Here is a 24,979-nt window from a genome sequence, read left to right as displayed (position 1 = left end):
AATAAGTGTAAAAAAACGTTATTTTATCAAAAATTAAAAGTTAAAATTTCAAGACATTTCATTTGTTTACATTTCTCTGAGCTCACACGGTACCCGTATATGTGAGAGAGTAATTTGAAAAATTGAGAGCAGTCCGCAAGGCAATCAGCAATACAGGTGCAAACAAAACATGTGAATTTAAGGACGAAGCCTAGCCCCCATACAAATGTCCTCTCGAAATATGACTTTATCGGTAATAAATATTTAATTTATATAGGTGTCTTAACAAATTTCGCTCCAAAGAAGTTTTATATATAGTGAAGTCATGTCACATAATTTCATGATGATAGGTCCGTAATTAGTCATAGCTCCCATATAAAGTCCATATCCAAAAATTACTTTATCGAACATAAAGCTCTTAAAAAATTAGTTATCCACATAGAATTCAACATAAATAAGTTTAATGTAAACATAAATCACTCGACCTAATTTCGTGACGATCGGTCTATATTTGGTCATAGCTCCCATATAAGGCTCACTTCCTAATATCAGTTTAACGAGCATTAAAAATGTTGAAATCCAAATATAATTTATCTAAAATAAAACATTTTTTTTTAAGTTTTTATTTATTTATTGAATCTGCCTATATCATTAGGCCTAACAATAAGTGATTAAATCTTATAATTAAAATTAAAAGTAATTGCTCTCTAAAGAGAGCATTGCTTGATGCATGGACCTCATCTTAGCGGGGTGGTAGATCTCCTCTGCAAAGCCTTGATCTGGTTTGGCTCTGTGCGAGAAGCCGAGCAAGCGGATTTGGGTGGGATTGCAGTTTCAGTATATATTTATCGCGGACTTTCTTAAACTCATCCTTCACTAGTGGCACTTCCAAGTCCCTGTGGATATTTTCATTTCTTATGTACCATGGTGCACCCGTCATGGTCCTAAGAATTTTCGACTGGGCCCTCTGTATAAGCTCAATACTGGAATTACTGGCCGTTCCCCACAATTGGATTCCATATGTCCAAATTGGTTTTAAAATGATTTTATACAGGGTGACTTTATAGTCCAGGCTTAACTTTGATTGGTCACTTATTAACCAGTGAAGGCTAGATGCTTTTAACTTCATGGGAAGTCTCTTGGTTTCTATATGACGACGCCAAGTAAGTCTTCTATCTAAGTGAATACCAAGGTATGTAACATAATCGGACTGAGGTATATTAACATTGTTAAGTGTGATAGGTGGACAGCATCCCCTCCTCAGTGTGAACGTAACATGTTTGGTTTTTAACTCATTTACACGTATCCTCCATTTGTTTAACTATGTTTCCACACATCTTAAGTAGCCATCTAGTATACTAGATGCTATATATGGGTTTTCATGCGAGCTGACAATTACGGTGTCATCAGCAAATGTAGAAATAGTCAATTATTTGCCTATCGCTCGTAGGCAAATCAGAGGTGTAAATCAAATAGAGGGTAGGACCAAGAACACTTCCTTGTGGTACTCCTGCTCCAATCCTATATTCTCTTGTCACGTAATCATTGTACTTAACTGTAAATATACGGTCCGATAGATAAGATTCCAATAGTTTATGAGTAGATGGTGGCAGCAAACATTTTATTTTATATACCAGGCCTTTGTGCCATACTTTGTCGAAGGCTTGAGCGACATCCAAAAATATAGCTGAACAATATTTCGTTAATTCAAAGGATTTTCTTATTTCTCCGGTTATACGATTAACTTGTTCGATTGTTCCGTGACGTTCCCGGAAACCAAATTGATGAACTGGGATTATATTTTTCTCATTTAAAAATGGTATGATTTTCTTTTAGAACACTTTTTCGAACAGTTTCGATAAGCAAGGAAGCAAGCTTATTGGTCTATAGGAGGATGGTACGGTCAAGTCCTTACCTGGCTTCTTTAATATTATATTATCCTTGATTACTTCGTTAATGTATTCTGGGCTTATATCTAATATGTCATCATTAGATAATGTTGACACAGGTGGCTCCTCAAGTTCAAAAACAGTTGGCGAGTTTGGTTGAAAGATTTAAGTGATTTCTATTTCTGCGATCCTCTTCTAATTGAAGGGCTTTTTTCAGGTTTTTACTAGCAGCAGACAGCCTCTGCTTTGCAGCAGGTGATCTATTTTGTCGCCATTCTCTTCTGAGAACACTTTTTCGAACAGTTTCGATAAGCAAGGAATAGGAGGATGGTACGGTCAAGTCCTTACCTGGCTTTTTTAATATTATCCTTGATTACTTCGTTAATGTATTCTGGGCTTATATCTAATATGCCATCATTAGATAATGTTGACACAGGTGGCTCCTCAAGTTCAAAAACAGTTGTTGGCGAGTTTGGTTGAAAGACTGTACTGATTTCTATTTCTGCGATCCTCTTCTAATTGAAGGGCTTTTTTCAGGTTTTTACTAGCAACAGACAGCCTCTGCTTTGCAGCAGGTGATCTATTTTGTTGCCATTCTCATCTGAGTTTTCTCTTTTCTAAAAGAAGTCGTTCAATATCTGAGTTGGAAATGTGCATATCAGTTTTAGGAAATATTTGACTATTTGAATGATTTAGAGCCGATACAATTAATGACGTAAAGTCATTGACACTTTTATCTACATCTTCCTCACACTGAATACAAAGATCTGTGTGGATATGACTGCTTATATATATTTTATATTTAAGCCAATTTGTTTTAAAGTAATATGTTTCAGTATGAACTTTTGAAATGTTAGTCCTCCCGTAATAAGATACTAGTTGTGTTCGCGTACTTGATAATTTGTAATAATTCGTACAAATTATCACTGGAAGTTACGGGATTCCGTTCGTTTTCTTTTAAAAACTTGTAACGAGAGAGCAAGAGAGTGTTAAAAGTGACAGTTCATAGATAGAGAACATGATATTTTTTACTGGACATTTTTTGTCCAGTAAAAAATATCAACATAAAAATATGTTCAAAACTTATGGTTGCAAATGTAAACAAAAATAAAAAGTTGAAAATTACTACAATTTACAAGTTTTGTAAAGAAAATAAGTAAAATAACACAAAACAAAAGTTTTAAATTGATTTATAATAAAATAAAACTTATTTTTACAAATTGTTGTTCGCGTACTTTTTTTGATTATTTTTCAGACCAAGAGTAATTTCTTTTTACTCTCTAAAATAAATTTACTGGATATTTGTTACTGGAAAGTACGCGAACAGACCTACTATAATTGGGGAATGATCAGAAGATAAATCATAGATTTCTGTAGATATTGAATTTCGATTAATATTTTTTGTTATGGCAAAGTCTATTTTAGGATCAGCAGGCCAGTATGTTGGTTGTCCAGGGGACACAATATCCAGGCCATTTTTGCGATCAACTAATGCATTATAAAGCTGTCTACCTCTGGGATTCATTAGTCGAGAGCCCCAGTAAGTGTGTTTGGCATTATAGTCGCCACATGCCAGAAAGCGACCTCCTAGTGTGCTAAAGAATTCTTCAAACTTCTCCTTGGTCATTGAAAAGCGTGGTGGGCAATAGATCGCTTATATTTAAATCTCCAGCAAAGCTTTCTATATGAATGGATGTTGCCTGCATATAGTCTTTTGAGAATTCATCTAGGAGATAATGTTTTAAACGATTTCTAATTAAAATACCAGTGCCACCATCAGGATGATTTGTACAGTAGAATGTATAACCCGAAATATAAAAGTTACACCTATTGGTAAGATGAGTTTCCGAAACCAATAGCACGTCGATGTTTTTATTCTGCATGAAGTATCCGATTTGTGTTGGTTTAAACCGTTTGCATTCCAGAAACATAGTCTCAAATAACTAATTTTTTTGTTAAGAGGATTTGTATCATTTGGTTCTGCGCTCTTAAAAGCTCTTGTATTATGTTTTGCATGGATTACACAAAGTTTGTCATATTTTGATTAAGAGATGTAATATTCTGCTACATTCTTAGGCTGATCAATTTGAGTGGATTGTGAATTTAATTGTGTTGAGGCTGCTTGTTTGTTCAATAGCGGAACTTCAGAATTGACTGGTGGATAGGTGTTTTCAAATTTGTAGGCTGGTACTTCAGATTCTGTTCTCTTAATCTGTTCAATAACTCCTTATAAACTGGGCACCCGCGGGTGAGTTTCATTTCCCCTCAATTTTTTTTCTGGCTCCAACTCGACTCTAAACATTGGCTGAGGAATTTTATCTTTGTTAAATATATTAACTACAGCTCTTATTTCGTAGCCCAATTCTTGGAGGGCCTCCTTTATATCATTAGTCTCAACACTGGACTCTATGCCTTTAATGACAACTGTCAACCCTTTACTACTTTTCAGTTGATAGGTATAAAAATTCTTTTTATTATTATTTAGGTATTGAGAAATTTTTCTATAAAAATCCTCAGTGTATACTACTACTTTCGTATCTTGCACACCGCCTTTTCTTATTGGAACAATATGGAAATTATTTTTTCCAATGAGTTCAACAAATGTTTTGACCAAATTATTCGAGCTGGGCTCACGCAGATATATTGGTGGTGGCTTTAGTGATTTCTTTTCGTAAGCACCATTTTTTACACTCTTATTATTATCCTCGCTCAAGAGTGCGAAACGATTGCCTATCAAGGGATTATCAACTATCTTTTGTTTCTTGACAGACGTTCCATTATTTTGGGGACTTAAATTTATTTTATTAATACTTACATATCTAAGCATACCTGGTAGTACTGGTGATTTCAATGTACTTATCTTTTTTTTTTGGTATAGCGCCCTTCAGTGTACCATCATTATTTATTGTGGTTTGTTTAGTGTTAAAAACATTCAAACTCTCACTATTCTTTGTTAGTGGATCACAAGCTTGTTTATTAACAGTATTTGTCTGTGTTTTTAAAACTGGTATAGTTGTTGTTGTATTTAAATTTTTCATATTTTCTTTTATGCTTTGTTCTAAACATAAATTGGATTGTGATATTGTTTGTGTATTATTTTGTTCGTGTAATTGTATCACGGGGGAACAAGAGCGTGCTCTCTCAGCTGGTTTGGCGGTTAAATAATTTTTGTTGTAGCTGGGGTCATTTTTTTTTTTGTTTTGATCACTCTCCCCGTTAAGAAATATGTAGGCATTTCTGCCGTTCATTTCTGCCGCCTCCTCTCATCATGAGAATTCATGTGCTCTTTTAAAACAAACAAAAGGAATTAACACTTTTTATTTTTTTTTTAAACCAGTTGTTTTTTTTTTTTAAACAAAATTGCTTTTGCAAATTTTTATATTTATCACTAGACACAAATATAATTTCAATCACTAATTTTTAAAATTTTTATTTGCACTAAAAAAGAATAAAATTTTAATAAAATCGCGGAGCCAATAAAATGCACGTCTGTTTGTAGAGACAAACAGAAATATAAAACTATTATATATATTATTATAATAAATATATCTTTATAATTTTCTTATATTTATATCTTTTTCTGATTTATTAACCAAAAAATAAATCAAATGAAAATTTAAGTAACGTAACGCCATGTAACGTCACGCCAGATACTAAAGCTAATAAATATAAAAAAACGAGGAACGGTTTTCATTTCAAATCCTACTACAAAAGTTTTAATAGAAAAGTCTTGCCCAATTGGCGCTACGAATGAAGTCCCCAATGAACAAAGTCCCCAACCCGAAAATGAACTAAGGCCCCAAAAGTTTATATAGGAAAAACCAACAACGAAATTTAGGGACTTAGTTCATTTTTTGGGAATTTATTTCATTTCTAAAATTAGGGACTTAATTCATAATGAAATTACACCCCAATTTCTGAAAATGAAATAAATCCCCAAAATTTTTTTGGGGCGTTCTTTTTTAAATAAATTTATTAATAAATTTTTGGGGTCTAAGTTCATTTTCTTAAATATGAGATTATATACTATAACCTCAGTATAGAAACCGTTAGATTTATTGAAAACATTTTTTTTCTTTCAATCTTCATTCTCGAGTTCAACTAATTATTCAGTTTGTAATATAAAGTGTAAGTGCGAAGACCTAAAAAAATGAATTTTGAAAAAATTATCGGTTCCCGCAAAAATAGTGAACTTTTATATACCACGGGTGAAAAAATGATTTATGTTAAAAAATCGGTGTATAAAGATATAATTAAATATGAATGTAGGCAAAAAAACGTGCAAGGCAAGAGTAAATGTACTTCCAGATGGAAGGTGTGTTCTTGCCAAAAAATATATTGAACACAACCATGACCATGAGGAGGAAGTTTATAAGGAACTAAAAGCGCTGAATGCGATAAAGCGGGATTGCCAAGATATGGCAGGCGTCTTGGTGGTACAAAAACAAATATCAGCACGATAAGAAATGCATTTAGAAAAACATGCGAAAGGTAAGTAAATTACTAGTAAACGTTTTTTATAAAAAATATTAATTACTTTCGTATATAGTAATCAGGAAGATACAAAAAAATTAATTTTTTCTAAACTGCAAAGAGGTCTGCAGAAAATAATAAGTAAAAACCTTATCACGTCCCCTAAAAGTGTGCTTCAGGTAGTTGAAGCATTTAACCTGGAAAATGTGTGGAACGAGTTTGGATTATCGAAAGACGAATTGAAATCTAGGCATTTTTTTACAGCAGCAATTGATGGTGAAAGATACTCCTTCTGCTTGTTTTCTTCATTAAAATCGATCGATTTAATAAAAGAAAATGTTCCTCCAACTAAAAGGACATACCTAATTGATGCCACTTTTAAAATTGTACCATATGGTTGCTTTAAGCAGCTACTTATTATATATATTGAATATTTTGAAGAGGTAATTTGAGGAGATAAAATAACATATTTTTATATCGGTTTAAGTAATAACTCTTTTTAGATTTTTCCAATATTTTTCATATTGATGACCAAAAAATCTAAGGAAGCCTATAAAGAACTTTTTAAATATATTCAAGAAAATATATTTGATATGGATCCTTCAGTATGCGTAACCGACTACGAACAGGGTTTAAGGTCTGCATTAAATTTAGTTTTTCCAAGAAGTAAGCTTGTAGGATGCTGGTAAGTATATATTATACATGTAAATAAATGTAAAATATTTTTTCAAGTTTAATGTCTTAATATTATTTATGTTTGAAAAAAATGTTGAAAATTTCGCGCGAAATTTTCAATTTTCAAGCTTACAATAAGAAAAAATTTCTAACACCAAAACCTAATTCATTCGCAGCATTAAAATGAACACATTTTTAAACATACATTTTTATAAATTAAGGTTTCATTTTTGCCAAGCCATTAGGAGAAACGTAACAAAACAAAAACCACTATTAGAATTTTTAAGATCTTCTAAATATGCATCATTACTTTACCACAAAGTATTAGCACTACCGTTATTACCACCAGATTTAATAAAGAATTCCTTTAAGGATATAAAATCTCAAATTTTTTTAATGGACAGCCACAACGTTTTTCTACCATTTCTCAAATATTTTGAAAATCATTGGATAAATATGGTAACAGTAAAAAGATATAATTTTCTTAGTATTTCATTTCATATGTACAATTTTATAGGTTGGCTGCAAAAACTTCTGCGTGCATAATGAAAACATAAGGACGACATCTGCCGTTGAGGCTTATAATGGAGTTATTGGACGTTCAGCCGAGAAAAATGGACACTTTTTTAAATTCGGGAAAGTAATTCGAGAAGAAGAGTTTTTTATATATTTTTTTTTTCAGCCGAGAAAAATGGACACTTTTTTAAATTCGTGAAAGTAATTCGAGAAGAAGAGTTTTTAATATATTTTGTTTTTATTTTCTGTATAATTAAACATTAATGTAAGTACTTCTTTCGAAAAAATTCGTGAAAAAAACTACTTTTTAAAATATTTTTAATTTAAAAATTTTGAATTAGTATAGATTTTAAAATTATTATTTTTTTATATACATATATATGTTTGTTGGTAATTCAAAAATGTATATTTGAACAAAATAGAAAGAGATTTGGATTCAATATTAGCAAAAATTCAGATTAAAGTAGGAAAAAAACTTGAAATTTTAATTTTCAAATGTGAATATATCGTCAACTATAAGAGATAAAATATAGTTCATGCAATGTTTTTTGTAGCACGATTCTACACCTATAAAAATCTTTCAGATCAGATCGAGAACAAAAATTTGGCATCATTTTTAATTTTTCATATACCCGAGATACCCCATTTTGGAGTTTTGAGGCTCCGCCCTACCTTCTAAAGTCCAAATTCAAACCTTGAACTCAGCTACACTTCCTCTATAGCCGTGGAATTTTATTAACTTCGGACTGTTGGTTTAGAAGTTACAGATTTATTTCCTTTTTTTCATTCCCCCGCTGTCCTCGAGAGGACATTTGTACGGGGGCTAGGTGAAATCATAAACCGATTATGACCAAAATTAGCAAAGTTGTTCCTTGTCTTGAAAAAGTGATGTGGACCAAATATTATGGGAACATATTTAAAATTGCGACATATACCTTAATTACATGGACAGACGGATAGACAATACTTCAGCATCGTTGCGGCACCAGGTAACGTTATCCTATCATCCTAATATTTTACACGACGTGTTTCTACAATACATAGAACAATTTTAATGGGGGGACGGCCTGTACCTTGACAATTTTTTTCGTCCATACAATCTTCGAGCACTCTAATGTGCATTTATATTTTGTTGGGTTTTAGGTGAAAATTTCAAGATGTTATATACGAAACGACCAGCATATACATATATATCCTCTTTCAGCACTTTTGGTGGCGGAGAGTATACAAATTGTGATTTGAATACGAATATACATAAAATCAATTGAGTGCAATTTAATAATATTTCTGTACTTACCGTTGCGGGAGAATTCAATTTAACTACACAAGGTAAAATCGCCAGACCTCCTTTTTGAACAACTACCCGCGAATTGTTTTTTGTTGCGAATTGCGATCGGCCACTATTTGTGAAGAGGTTTTGAGGAGATGAATTTTTTCCCATATCTTGAAATAAAAGTAAAATGTGAATTTATCAAATGATTGTAACACTTTTTGTATGCTTAATGCATTGAATAGAAGGAAATCTAAACATAAATGAAAAAAATTAAACGAAAGAAAATAAATTAGATTTATGATGGCATAATTAGGTCTTTTCTCTTACAGCTTTTATGCTAGCTGCCTTTTCTATAGCTTAAATAATTATAAGAATTGTTACACACTATTTTATATCTAAGTATATATTAGGGTGATCGTCTCGGTTTTTAATAACCGGTTATAACCGGTTTTTTTGTTGAAAAGCTCACATTTCGAATATCGATGAAACCGGGTTTTTCTCCTCGAATAGCCGCTTTTTTCAAAATGTGTGTTTTCATGAGTTTTAGTGTATTGTTACGTTTTAACCTTTTCAAAACGCTGGTTTATTTCCTTTAAATAAACCGGATACTTTTGATTGCAAATAAAAGCCGTTTAGTAGTTGAAATGTGAAAATTGTAACAACCCATTATTTATTTAAAGTGTACAACAACCACAGAAATAAATAGTCACTCAAGGTTTTTTTTATAAACGTTTATAAATTCGCAGAAATACAGACACACTTTATAATGTACACGAATTCCCTTGAAAAAAACAGCACACTTTAAGGCTCTCAGTTGATGTTTATTCGAAAAGCATCTCTGATAAACTCACTAACGACTGCAAACTCTGCCACTATTTATAACACAATAACTCCCAATGAAATTTTGGTTGAGTTTTATTTAATTTTATTTTGGGAATTAGGAGTTATTTCACTGTATTGGGAGTTATTTAATTTTTCTTGGGTTCTACTTTTCAAAAGCAGAACCCATAAATATCAAAAACTGGCTTCACCCAGAAAAGTTTTTTGCATTGCCCGCCTTCGGCTGGGTGCTAAGGTTTTCTCCTCTGGGGTGTATCAAAAACTGGCTTCGCTCAGAAAAGTTTTTTGCAAAGCTTTTCTCCTCTGGGGTGTATCAAAATCCGGCTTCGCTCAGAAAAGATTCTTTTTACATCGTCGTCCTTTGTCAGAATGCAACGATTTCTTAATCTGGTGCGAAATGAAAATCGGCTTTCTGAAATATTATAAAACCTTTCTGCAATGAATGAAATCTTTTCTGAGCGAAGCCAGATTTTGATACACCCCGGAAGAGAAACTCTAAACTTCCGGCAGAAGGCCGGCAATGCAAAAAACTTTTTAGAGCGAAGCCAGTTTTTGATACACCCAGAGGCCGGCAATGTAAAAAACTTTTCTTAACTAAGGCCGACAATGTAAACAACTTTTCTGAGTGAAGCCAGTTTTTGACACATCCCAGAGGAGTAAAACTTTGCGCTACGCCATAGGCCTGCAATGCAACAAATTTTTGGTAAGCGAAGAATAATTTAACTTTTGTAGTTCCTTGTTTTAGATTACATACATAAATTGCTTCGTATTGGGAATTATTTCATTTCTATTGGGATTTATTTCATTGGGAGTTATTTCCCTTTTTTGTGACTAATATTTTTAAAATTATGAAACCGCCGATTATAAGGAGTAATTTCTTTTACCCTTTGGTAGTTATTTCATTTTTCAAGTTTGGGAATTATTTCATTTTTGATGGGAATTATTTCATTGGGAGTTTTTCATTGTGAGTTATTTCATTTGTGAGCTATTTCACGGTACCCTCCAACTATTTTAGAAGACTTCATAAATTTAGACAAATGTCACAAGTGATCTGGAAGGCCTGAAAACTTGCTCAATGCTTTGTTATATATATGTCCTACAAGTACACTGAGTGAAAGATCATTTTCAATGTCTAGTTTTATAAAAACAAAAGAAAATATCGATATACTCCAAAGCATTTAAACTGTGTTTTTTATTTATAAGAGATTATTTTAACCTTCATAAGTTCTTCCAATTTACTGACGTTAACGATCTTCGGGTCAAATTTATCCCAATTAGAAAATATTTTTTAAGAGTAGTGAAAATAATAAATTTTTGACAAATTTTATGTTGGATTTGAAAGCGCATAAAAATGCACGGTTAGGTATCGTAATAATCTTAAAAAAGCTTGTTATGAATAACAGAAAAAATAAATTTTATTATAATTTGTATGAAATTAAAAAAAAATTGCTCCTGACCATGATGACGATGCAGATAGTGTACATTAATGTTCATATTACATCCATGATTTCTCAAACTAATTAAAAGATATATAACTAATGCCTCGTAATTTTCAGCATTCTGTTCATCCGACAAATCTGATAGATGTTGATTAATAGGAGATGGTACCAATTTAACAACACAAAAATAGCAGTCATCAATGTGGTTTTCGGTTCTGTCCAAATCATAAGTACAACAAATAACTACGTTTAAACATTTTTATAAAAAATCTTTGAGAAATGTTAAAACAATTATGCTCAATTTTTTTTCCAAAATTTAGCTCAACTCATTTAAAAATATTGGCCCATAATCATAGTCAGAAATAAAGAATACTTTAAGAGAATTAAACTCGACTTTACTCAAGAGCGGACTTTAGGTCTATCCACAAAGTATACAGAGGCGTCACGAGACAGAAAATAATCTCGTTTTCTATTTGTCTCTTTCTTTATAAACTGCCCTTTTCATCGTTTTGTTTATTTCTTTGTTTTGATTACATTACTTTGTCTACCATATTCGCGTTGTGTATAGCGTTTTGCTTTAACACATCACTGATATTGTAGTACAAAATATTTGATATCCCTTTTTAAGAGAACTGCCCTATCATCTGATTTTGAAACGACAAATTTGACATTTCTGTATACTTTGTGGATAAAAATTAAAGTATGTTTTAAATTTAACCGACTTTAACTGGGTGCCACCGCAAATGTAGAAAATGTTTTCATACAATATACAACAAAAAACAGACAAGTGGCAACGCTGAACAGCTGACATACAAAATTAAAAAAAAAATCCAAAAAACGTAAACAATAAAAGTAACCGGGACATTTAAAGAAAGAAAGTTGGTTGTTGTGGAAAAATGGAAAAGATAAGATTAATATCATAATTACGATATTTTGGTACTAATTTTATTGATAACTGTTCAATAATTGCAAAATCTCTACCAATATCTTGTAACTTAAACAATTTTTTACTTTGTGACGAACTTTTTTAATCGGCGAAGAACATCTGACGCTGTTGTTAAACGAGTTAAAAACAACTTTAGCTAGTTTTATATTTAGAGTCAACTTCAGCGTCAGAAGTATACTTTAACTTGTCTATGATAGACCTAAAGTCCACTCTTGAGTAAAGTCGAGTTTAATTCTCTTAAAGTATTCTTTATTTCTGACTATGACGTTGTTACGAAAAAACGTAGCTGCACGTACATATAAATATACCTTTTATTTTCATTGTCCATATTATATAAAAAACACTTTTTAATAAATTTTTCAAACTTTTTCTTATAGTTTTTCTTTTTTTTTAAAAAAAGAAAACTGTTTTTTATTTTTGAGCAAATGTTACCAGCGTTGCCAGAAAAATTTTGAAAAACAGAGTTGCATTAGCAAAACTCGTTGTTTGTAACTAGTTTATCTCAAAAGCTAGTTACAAACCTGTTTTTGTTTTGTATGGATAAACAAGTTCATCACCATAAACAACTTATAACAAGTTTATGGCGTAGGTTGTAAATGCACTATAAGTCTGTTGTCAAAAACATATCTCTTGCAACAACAAAATACAAGTTAGTCAATGTATTTTGTTGTTGTATGAAACATATGATTTATTGTATTTTTGCTTGACAAATCGGAGTGTCTCGTCTCTATGTATAATTCTCTTTGCAATTTTATTTAATTGTATTGTAACCCCTTAAAATATTTAGCGATCTCTAAATTTTTTACGATTTGTTTAAAATTTTAAACATTGGAATTTTGGTACATATTCCTATAAACATCACTTTTTAGAAACATGTTACTAAAAATGAGCTTTTAATAATATTTAAGGAGCTACAAATTTATTTAATAAATCTTTGTCGAATTCAAATTAACATTGTTAATTAAAACTTCAATTGGACATTTATTGCTTTTGTAATCTTAAGTTTAGTAACTTAACCCCAAATATTTTTAATAATGAGTTAATGATCCATTATTTTGTATTATTAAAAAAACCGGTGCAGCTGGATTTGAGGTCAAATGAGATTAGATTGTCAAAACTCAATTTCGTCAATTTTTCTGCTGTTGTTAATTATACATTTATTATAATATTGTTTTTAATAAAATCTTATAAGAAAAACCATTATTGTTCTCAGTGGAGAATCATATTTGCCAAATTAGTCTCAAATTAGATGAGTGATAAATCAGCACTAAGTAGCGTTGATCTATTTTGAGTTATCGTCATGGTTCTATGAATTTTAGATTGTGCCCTCTCTATGAAATAGTATATACTGGGAGGGGGGTTTTACAACTTCCTCTCCTAAGTGAAGACGTTATGTGCTTACTTTTAATTTCATTTACTTGTATTCTCCAATTTTGAGACCACGTCTCCACGTGTCTGTGATAATTATCTAGGTTTCTAGATGCTACATTTAAGTCCACAGAGAACTATTGTCATATGCAAAGATGGATATGGTTAATTCTTCAGGCAAATTTCGGGCAAATCATTGGTGTATAATAAGTACAGGTACACCAGCATTGATCGCATTTTCGTTTGTCACATAATCGCTGCACTTTATCATAAACAAGTGATCCGACAGGTAAGACTCTAGTATTTTGTGTGTACTAGAACGCAGTAGGCATTTTATCTTGTGTATTAGACCTTTATGCTAAACTATGGCAAAAGCCTGGGCAACATCTAGAAATATTGCCGAACAGTACTATCAGTTCGAAAGATTTTTGTATCTCTCCAGTTTGGCGTTTAACATGCTCAATTGTTCCGTGATGCTGACGGAATCCGAATTGATGATCTGGGATAATGTTTTGACTATTTAAGAATGTTAAAATTTTGCCTTGGACTATTTTAGACAAGGCAATAACCTAATCGGTCTGTAGGATGATTTCAATGTCAAATCCTTTCATGGCTTAGGTATCATTATAATTTGGGAGATTTTCCAATCAGTCGGGAAACCTCCGAATTGAAGGTGTATTTAAATAACAAACTGGTATATTTAGAACATCTTCTAGACTAACATTGATTAGTTTAGAGTCTGTTTCTATGCGAACAGGTAACTCCCCTAATACAAAATTATTTATTTTTTAGCGTAAACTATGGCCTTATCCTTTGCACAACGTGCCCAGGTACCATCATATTTTCTCTGAATATAATAAAAATCATAACAAAAAAACTATGTTAATCCAAAATAATAAAATTATTTATAAATTATGAAGACAGAATTATCTTTAATTTTTAGTTTAGCCAGCTAAATGTATTTAGTAGAGTTCAATTCAAAAAATGCCAAAGGGCTCGCAATACTTGGGAGGATCCATGTGAAAGCGGACAGCAGTCAGATTTATCATCTCCGATTTTAATGAAATTTAGCACATAGACTTTTACAATACAAACTCATTCCGATGTAAAAATATCGCGATTTGAAAATTGAAAAATTTGTTATAATTGCTCTAAAATTATATACGCATACAATTTTTGTGTTAGAACATTTATTTTGATACTATCCCAATCGCATCCCACTACGACACCAAAAAGTTCTTAAAGGAATAGACCTAAGCTTTCTTTTGAGCAAAAAAGAAAATTGGAAAAAAGGGCCCCTTTTGAAAAAAAGTTCGATTTTGCCGAAAAAAAAATCAAAAATTGTATATCTTGAGTTACAAAACATTTATTTTGCTATATATCACACTCGCATCCCGCTAAGCGACCAAATAGATCTTAAAGGACTAGACCCAAGCTTTCTTTTGAGCAAAAAAAAATTTTAAAAAAGGGCCCAACAAAATAAAGTTCGATTTTGAAAAAAAATTAAAAATTGCATGTTTTGAGTTACAAAACATTTATTTTGAAAAATATCCCACTCGCATCCCACTAAGCCACCAAATAGGTCTGAAAGGAAAATATCCAAGCTTTCTTTTGAGCAAAAAAAAAAATTAAAAAAAGGGTCCATTTTGAAAAAAAAAGTCAACAAAGTTTTTGATTTTGCACAAAAAGTCAAAAATTGCATGTTTTGAGTTACAAAACATTCTTTTTGATAGATATCAAACTCGCATCCCACTAAGCGACCAAATAGGTCTTCAAGGAAAATATCAACGCTTTATTTTAAGAAAGAAAAAAAAATAAAAAGGCCCATTTGGAAAAAAAAATTAAAAAAAGATTTTGATTTCGGAAAAAAAGTATTAAAAATTTTTTATTTTTTTTTAATATTTTTTTTCGAAAGATTGAAGAAATAGCTATCTAAACTATTTGGAACACATTTTGCTAAGAACAATAGGTAATAAGTTACATGGATGAGAAAAATCACATGTTTGGCCCTCTAACTCAGAGAGTTCTGGACCGACCTTGTTGAAAAATTGTGTCTGAATTACTATCCAATAGGTCTAACCTTGGTGTAAATTTCATCCCAATCGGAAACATCGATTTTAAAAGTTGGTTCACTTGACGTGAAATCCCCCATATATTTATTTATTTTAAAATAATCATACAAAACGATTTCTGGACCCGCATCGAGGTCAAAGTTCAGATATATGCAAAGATTCCTTAAGTTGCATTAAAATCGGCCCAAAAATATATAACATTTCGCTATATTTTCATTAGAAATTCCAAATATTGAAAAATTTGACCTTTGACCTTCACAATTTAAACGTTAACGTTTTCCGATTTTAGTAAAACTTTCAGGCCATATTTAAAATTACCAGGATTATAATACTATGAATAAGTTTTACTTAAAATTTATAACAGTAAGGAAATTGGGCTCATTCGCCTAAATATGGACAAATAATTAGTTTTTCTTAAAAATCGCAAAATTTAAATCGCAGGTACGGAAAAACTGTAAGAGGTATTGACATAATTTTTTCATATTTTTATTCCCTATTTTGATCTCAATAAACCCCAATGTGATGATCGAAAAAATCTGAAATTTGTTTAACAAAATTTTTGAAAATGGAGTTTTGAAACAGCCGTTAAAAAATTTTTTTTTTGGCCATACCTGCGAATATGTTAACAGTATCCTACGAAGACAAAAACTCATATACAAGTAAATATGGATATATTTTAAGTAAAAATGAGCTTTTATTTTAATTTTTCTCGAAATATCTTAATTTTTTTCCTAAATTTTTTGTTCAAGTGGCCTGAAACACGTTAATGGTCTGGCGAATTTGTAATAACTTTAACATTTTTTAATCAAATTTTGTCATTTATATCTCATTACAACGATAATTACGTACATAGTTCGATTCTTTTGCATTCAATTGCAAAAGTATTTATTTAATAGCAAAATTTTTACAAAAACTGAAAAATTTGCATTTTTTCCGAATTTTGGCGATAATACAGTTTTTGGGTCATTTTGAACCAAAGGAGATACAGGGTTAATTTCCAAAATTTTTTTTTAATGTAATATTCATTAATATAAATAAATCTACATATTTCTAGAAAACAATGCAGAAAGTAAACGAGTTTCACCTATTTATTCCATATTAACAGTAAAATTTTGCATATATCTGAACTTTGACCTCGATGCGCGTCTTGAAATCGTTTGGCTCAAATTTTCAGCACTTAACATTTAGGCCTAGAGTCACAATATTCCACCCGGCACTCTTTGAAATCTAAAAAAAAATAATCGGCTGTCACTCTAATATCTAGAGTAACTTCGGGTATTGTGGACTATGCGTCTAATGTGGACCAGTGTCTTTTTTCAGAAACTACTGAAGGTATGATAAAACTGTTTTATCGTATATTTTACAAGTTGTTTGAAACAACAATTGCACATGTGCTTTCATGAGTAATTGATATGTTGGCTTTTTATTCTTGTATTGAAATTAATGAGCGTGGTCAACATTTTTTTCGGCCCAAGTAAGAAACAAAATTTGGTACATTTACTTGGTAGAATTTAATGTTTGGTTGATTTATATAGTTAAAGTGGACACGTAGTTTTGCATATATTTGGTAATAATTTAAGCACATTTAGATTATTAAGTAAAAATAATTTTTTACCACTGTAACCCAAATTCGTGTAATGTGGACCACTTAAATTACTTGATTATGTACTACTGGTCCATATTACCTGACAATAACTATGTACTTTGTAAGCCACTTATCTAAGCCAAGAACGCGACTTTTTAGTTTGTATTAATAAAAATATATTGAAATTTAATTTTTTAATCATTCATGATTAGCTGGTTCATGAATTTTATTTATTAAATACTAGTCCACATTACCTTCACATAGTGGTCCACATTACCCTCCAATTTTTTTAATGCTGGTTTTTGGGTTCCTTACAATATTTTCACATAAATTTTTTATGCTTAGACGGAAAAAATTCTCAACTGCAAAAACAATTAGAGAATACATTAGCTAATTTATTGCTTCACAACTTTTTTAATATCCATATTTATTATGGCCAAAATTTAGAAAAAACAAAACGGTAGTCCATATTACCCGAAGTTACTCTATATATATAAAAGAGTAACGTTACTGACTGACTGACTGATTCATCATCGCACAGCCCAAACGGCTGAAGCTAGAATCATGAAATTTTAACTGTGGGTTCCTCCCTCCCCAAGACGATCCGATAAGAAGGGATTTTTGACAAATTCGAACGTTTAGGGGGTAAAAAAGGGTAAAAACTGGTAAATTCGGTAACCTTATATCTTCAAAACTAATAAAGATACAAAAAAACTTAAAATTGCATGTTACTTCATCTAAAAAATAAGCTGACAGGTGTTTCGTACTTTTTCGAAATTCGAACATTTTAGGGGAGAAAACGGGTAAAAACTGTATTTTGGTACTTTTTTGGCACCCTATGTATCTTTTAAACCAATAAACATAGAAACTAATTTCAAATAGTATTCTTTATTTATCAAAAAATAAAAAATATAAGTTTGGTACTTTTTGGAAATTCGAACCCTTAAGGGATAAAAATTGTGTTTATTTTTGGTACTTTTTAATAAAATCATTTTTTCTATAATTTGACATAGACATATGAATATTTTATTATGTGCTCCCACCACGATACAGAAATTTATTTGAATAAAATTTTACCACCGCAATGGGGATAGAAAAGGTACCAAAAAGGGGATAAAATCGGGAAAATACATTTTATTTGAAATTATTAAGACAATTTTGATAATTTTTTTAACATTGGTTCCTGGATTCATACAAAAATTAACTAACAGGGTGTTATTTGGAACTCGAGTGAATAGGTGTATATTGGGCCAAATCCGGGTAAAAATTTTGGTACTTTTTTTAAAACATATTTTTTCTTGGGCACATTAACACAGATTTCAATCGTTTGAGACATGTCTGTAGAATAACCAATTTTGGCAAAATGGAGTATTTTTAAATTTCAAGCTTTAGGGGTGTTCAAGGAGGAAAAGGGAAATTGGTACTTTTTTCCAAATGGTACTTTTTTAATATTTTAATTATTACACTTATAGACATTATAAAGTTAGCTGATTGCATCTTAGTGAAGTTAATGTTAGGAATAGGGGATAAGATTTAGGTACCAAAATGTGTGAACTGAACTATAGGTACTTTTTTGTTCTTCTAATGGTACTTTTTTGAAATTTCTATAACAATGGACTTAGAAACATGAAATTAAGCATATATAGTAATAAATGAGTGAGAATTCTAGGGGGAGACTTTTTGGTACTTTTTCTTTACTGGAATGGTACTTTTTGTAATTTCTTCACCAATGAACCTAGAAACCACAAGTGTGGGTTTTCTGGTACTTTTTCTATATTCTAATGGTACTTTTTTGAATTTTCTATAACTATGGACTGAGAAACATGAAATTAAGCACATATGGTCCTAGGTGAGTGAGAATTCTAGGGGGAGACTTTTTGGTACTTTTTCTTTATTCTAATGGTACTTTTCTGAATTTTCTATAACAATGAACTTAGAAACATGAAATTAAGCATATATGGTCCTAAGTGAGTGAGAATTCTAGGGGGAGACTTTTTGGTACTTTTTCTTTATTCGAGTGGGACTTTTTGCAATTTCTTCACCAATGAACCTAGAAACATGAAGTAAAGCTTATATGGACCGGAGTGACCACAAGTGCCTGGTTTTTGGTACTTTTTATATATTGTAGCGGTACTTTTTGAATTTTCTGTAATAATGGTAATAGAAATATGATATTAATCGTATATGTTCTAAAGTGAGTGAGAATTCTAGGGGGGGGACTTTTTGGTACATTTTCTTTATTATAATGGTTCTTTTTGTAATTTCTTCACCAATGATCCTAAAAACATGCAATAAAGCTTATATGGACCCGAGTGAGTGGAAATGAACAAGTGGCTGCTTTTTGGTACTTTTTCTATATTCTAATGGTACTTTTTTAATTTTCTGTAATAATGGACATAAAAATATGAAATTAAGCGTATATAGTCCTAAGTGAGGGAGAATTATAGGGGGAGACTTTTTGGTAATTTTTTTATTTCTAATGGTACTTTTTTGAATTTTCTATAAAAATAGACTTTTTAGTACTTTTTCTTTATTCGAATGGTACTTTTTGTAATTTCTTCACCAATGAACCTAAAGCCATGAAATTAAGCTTATATGGACCCGAGTGACTGGGAAACCACAAGTGGGGGATTTTTGGTACTTTTTATATATTCTAATGGTACTTTTTTAATTTTTTGTAATAATGGACATATAATTATGAAATTAGGCGTATATGGTCCCAAGTGAGTGAAAATTCAAGGGCATACTTCGTGGTACTTTTTCTTTATTCTCATGGGTACTTTTTTGAATTTCCTATAATAATGGACCCAGAGTTTCCAAAAAATCGAAGAATTTCAAAACCGCGGTTTCGTTTTTTTTCGGTTTTGTGATAATTTTTAAATATTAATTGTTATAGAAACAAAATTAGTTGATAATATAGAAAATTATATACATATCTAAAATTCAAACTTGACGGGTTATGGTTTAGTGAATGCGAATTCAAAAGTGATAATCAATGGTACTATTTGTTTATTGCAATGGTACTTTTTAAATATTTTATAATAATAAACCTAAAAATTTTAAATTAGGAACACATTTTGCATTTTCTACAATAATGGACCCAGAAATATGAAATTAGACATTTTCAATTAGATTCACAAAGTGAGACTTGATAGTACTATTTCTTTCTTCTAATTGGGGTGGCGAAGCGCACCGGGTCAGCTAGTGTAATATAAAAAAATAAAAGTTCATGGCGAACATAGGGCATTTACAATTTCCTTCCATTTTCATCGATCCCTGGCAAGATACTTAATTTGGTTCCATGACTTATTAACAATATTGCATTCTTGTTTGACCGCTCTTATCTACGTAGTGCGTGGTCTTAAAGGTCATGAGGATTCCACTGAAGTGCAGATCGGGTGATATCATCTTCAGGTCTTCTTAAAATGTGGCCAATCCATGTCCATTTTCGCTTCATTATTTCGTGTTATATTGGTGTGTTGTTTGTAAGTCTTAAGAGGTCTTCCGTTTATATGGTATTTGGCCAGAAAATACAAAGAATCAGGCGCAAGCATCAGTTTATAAAACCTTGAAGCTTTTTCAAATTGGACTGTGTTATTCCCCATGTAGTAGAGCCATACAACAGCACAGACTTTACACTGCAGTCAAAGAGGCGTAGTTTTGTTTTCCTACTGATGGTGTTAGTTATCCATGCCTTATGCAATGATTGAAATGCAACTCTTGCTTTATTTATTCGCGCCTGTATATCATCAGTAGTGCCGCCATCATTTGTTATTACGCTTCCAAGATAGTTAAATGATTCCACATCTTGTATTATGATATTTTCCAGTTTTAGTGGCGTGATTGAAGTTTTGCCTGCACGCATAAGCTTTGTATTTTTTAAATTAATTTTCAAACCGATCTTCTTCGCATTTACAGAAAGTTGTTTTAATTTAGCTTCTATATCATCGAAGCGGTGTGCCATAAGGCAAATGTCGTCGGAATAATCTATGTCATTTAGTTTTTCGGCCATGTTTCACTGTATGCCATTTGGGGCTTCGATATTGGTTTGCTCAAGTACACTGTCAAGAAGCAGAAGAAATACATAATCATATAATCAGCCTGCTAAACTGAACACCTCTCGACTACAAGTCCCCACTATTGTGGGGAAATACCTGAACACATTAACAACTAAACTTACGACATACGACAATACTGATTTATCTTGGAACGACATACTAAATGCATGCACACAAAGTGTAACAGAAGTACTTGGTCACGCCGAGAAAAAGCGCAAGTCTTGGATATGTGACGAAACTTGGGCCGAAATATTAAACCTGAAACACCTGAAGAACATGTAGTATAAGGCTAATAAAACTCAAGAGGAAAAAACTGCAGCTAAACTTCAATACAGGCAATCCGCCTCAAAAGTGAAAACTCTAGTACGCCAAGATAAAGAGAAATACTACAATAACATAGCTGAGGAAACGGAACGGGCGGAAAATACTAGAGCCAAAGATATTGTCCTTAAAATGTTGTGAATAAAATTGTTTTTTTCGAAAAGGTTAAAGATAATTTTTCGGAGTATATAATTCAATGCAAAAAATATCAAAGATCGCGGTGTTAAAAATTAATAAAGAACACGGTATGAGAACACCTAAACTCTCTACTATATTCGTGAAAAATAATTTCGATGGAGACTCGATTAGTTCAGTTATAACGAAAAACGCTATTCTGAAGATTCCCTGAAAATTTCATCAAAATCGGTCCTGAAGTTTTTTATATAGCTAGATGGTATTAGCGGTATAATGTAAAAATTTGAGTTTACCACGCCCCTCCGCCCGCAGACCGAAAATCCAAAATCTGACTTTACAGTGTTACCCTATTCTGAAGATTCCCTGAAAATTTCATCAAAATCGGTCCAGCCGTTTTTTATATATATAGATGGCATTAGCGGTATAATGTAAAAATTTGATTTTGCCACGCCCCTCCGCCCACAGACCGAAAATTAAAAATCTGAATTTACAGTGTTACCCGCTAGGCTATTCTGAAGATTCCCTGAAAATTTCATCAAAATCGGTCCAGCCGTTTTTGAGTTCATTCGGAACATACATTCATACCCACATACAAACATCCATTTTTATATATGTATATACCCAGCAGTTTGAAAAGTGCCAATTGGAAACCTTATACTAGTTATATTACTACTTGAACAACAAACTAGTTGAAAATAAATTCAAGAAAAATAAAATCCTCTAAAATATACCACTTCGATGGCCACATGTAATGCTGAATGTGGTCGTTTGTGTTTTCGTTCTCAATGATGATGTAGAAAATGCAAAAATTGAGAGTAGACTCACATGTAATTCCAAGGCGAATTCATATAAGGTGTCCTCATTAGCCCAGCTGTTTTATCCGAACTGTCAAAATTTATGTTTGTGTTGGTGCGCGCCATATATATGTGTGTGTTTGGATTTGTGTGTTTTTAATGCGTCCACTATTTTCTGTTTTTATACCCTTCAGCTTCGTGAGAAGGGTATATATAAGTTTTTATATATTCAATTTCTTCTGTGGTCCTATATTCAAAACCCACAATCTTTGATATTCACGAAAATTACTTTTTGATAGTAAAATGTTCAGTAAAACAGTACTCATCTATGGTGTGAATTTCTTACAACCATATTGTCTTTTGCTGTTTTATTTGAATTTTTTTTATTTCTCTATGTTATACAATTAATTTTTTTCCGAATGCAAAAGCCTCTCTTTTCAAATAATTTTCAAATATTTTTTTGGAATAATTTCTTCTTGCAATTCATGTTTTCTTACTAATTTTTGAATGCTGAACATGAATTTTACATTTTTCAATCATTTACAAAAATGAATTACCATGAAAATATTTTACCATTTTGTTTTTGGAAAATATAATTTCCATGGCATAAAAATAAATGGTTAAAGTTAGAGTTTGCTTAAAAAAGTGTCTACTTTTAAAGTTTTTTTATCTTATGTTGTATTATTAGCCGTTTCTTAAATAAATTACGTTAAAAACTCACGATGGCATAAATGAAATCAAAATAATTTTATTCTATTAAAATGCAAAATCCTCTATCTTTTCATTTTAATATACACATTGAATATTTTGAGAAGAAATAGAGGGATTTTCATACCGAATTTTAATAACTCAAGTAATACGCGAAAAATAGTTTTTTGGCTTTCCTGAAAAGTTGTTTTTTAAGATAGAGAGTTTTGGATATAGGCCCTGGATATATTGAATTATAAAAATAAACCTGTTTCAATAAGAAAATATTATTATTTTTGTACTAAACTTTGGATACGGTAATTTTACCTAAAAAACGGTAATTTTTTTAAGGCTGTACGGTAATCGAAATTAAAAAGTTAACATCACTGCATTTGACTAGAAAACGAGAGGTTATGTGTTCAACACCGCTCTCAGAAAAATTTATTTTTTTCTTTGTTTTTATCAAATGCTGGAGTATTTGTACTAATGAATTTAATAGTGAAGTGTTATGCAGAATGTGCCAATCGGCCACCTGCAATGACATCCCCGTGTTAAATTCAGCAGTCAACAACGTTGCGAGTGGGTTGAAAATTCACTAGTAGTAGTTCTCAGTGGCTAACTAATTCGACGTTGCGGAACTAGTGCGATGAACTGCAGGGTAGACAATGGTGTGCTCCATATATATGTGTGTGTTTGTATTTGTGTGTTTTTAATGCGTCCACTTTTTTGTTGTTGTTTTATATTCAATTTATTCTGTTTCTCCACCCGTTTGACTCATCATCGAACATTTTAACATCCTCCACATGAAATGAGGCAATAACAATCAGAGTTCGGAAATAAACAAATCGAAACGTTTGCTATCGTTTTGTTTTGGTCTTTGCAGTGAGTAAAACAAAAAACAAACATAAACAATGAGAATGATTGTCCCATTTTGTTTTGTATTAAACTGTACATTAATATAAACGTACGCAGCTAGAAAAGAAAATAGTAAGAACAATATTGAAACATTTTGATAAAAAAAGTTTAACAAACGTTTGGTAATTGATTTACTCATTATAATAGAGAACACAGTACAAAAAACAAACAAAACGAATAAAAAATACGTTTCTCTATCTGTTTTGTACTCAAATGTACGATTGTAACGGCAATTAAATAATGCAGATGAGTGAAAAGCCAATCGTTTCGTTTTCTCTCTTCGTCACTTGAAAAGTTTTTGTTTTGTTTTTGCTCATGTACAATACAATATATAAATTTTGATTTGTTTTGTAAATTTTGGAAACGTTTGGGAAATGTTTTGTTTGTTTTCATACTCTGATAAAAATATATAATACACTAGTTTGTTGTTAAATTCCACTTTAATATTCAATTCGCCTTACTTGTGTTTTTTGACAGATTGGGAAAAAAAAACAAAAACAAAATGTATGTGTATTTGTTATAGGGACGAGCACACCTTATATGAATTCGCCTTGGTATTATACATTTAATTTGCATATGGTCAATCTTTCAATATTAAAACACATAGGCCCATAATCATAGTCAAACACTAAAGTCGGTTATTTTTAAAAACAACTTTAAAATAAAAACCAGCTTTTTATTAATTTGCAACCATAGTCAAAATTAAAGTATGTTTTAAATTGAACCGACTTTAACTGGGTGCCACCGCAAATGTAGAAAATGTTTTCATACAATATACAACAAACAGACAAGTGGCAAAGCTGAACAGCTGACATACAAAATTAAAAACAAATCCAAAAAACGTAAACAATAAAAGTAACCGGGACATCTAAAGAAAGAAAGTTGTTTGTTGTGGAAAAGTGGAAAAGATAAGATTAATATCATAATTACGATATTTTGGTACTAATTTTATTGATAACTGTTCAATAATTGCAAAATCTCTACCAATATCTTGTAACTTAAACATTTTTACTT

At 31.3% G+C, this 24,979-nt stretch overlaps 1 protein-coding gene across 1 annotated transcript in view; it reads right to left on the bottom strand.

Annotated features, from left to right (window-relative positions):
• The window catches only part of dpr19 (defective proboscis extension response 19), a 122,441-nt gene that overhangs the window by 91,476 nt on the left and 5,986 nt on the right, over window positions 1–24,979 (bottom strand). The window contains exon 2 of the mRNA XM_065501709.1: window positions 8,830–8,975. Coding sequence (XP_065357781.1) covers window positions 8,830–8,975 — 146 coding nt within the window. The remainder of the gene's footprint in view (window positions 1–8,829; window positions 8,976–24,979) is intronic.

The sequence above is a fragment of the Calliphora vicina genome, chromosome 2, assembly GCF_958450345.1.
Source record: "Calliphora vicina chromosome 2, idCalVici1.1, whole genome shotgun sequence".
In the NCBI taxonomy this organism is placed as follows: Eukaryota; Metazoa; Arthropoda; class Insecta; order Diptera; family Calliphoridae; genus Calliphora; species Calliphora vicina.
The sequence above is the reverse complement of the archived record's forward strand: the minus strand, read 5'-3'. Positions and strand labels throughout refer to the sequence as shown.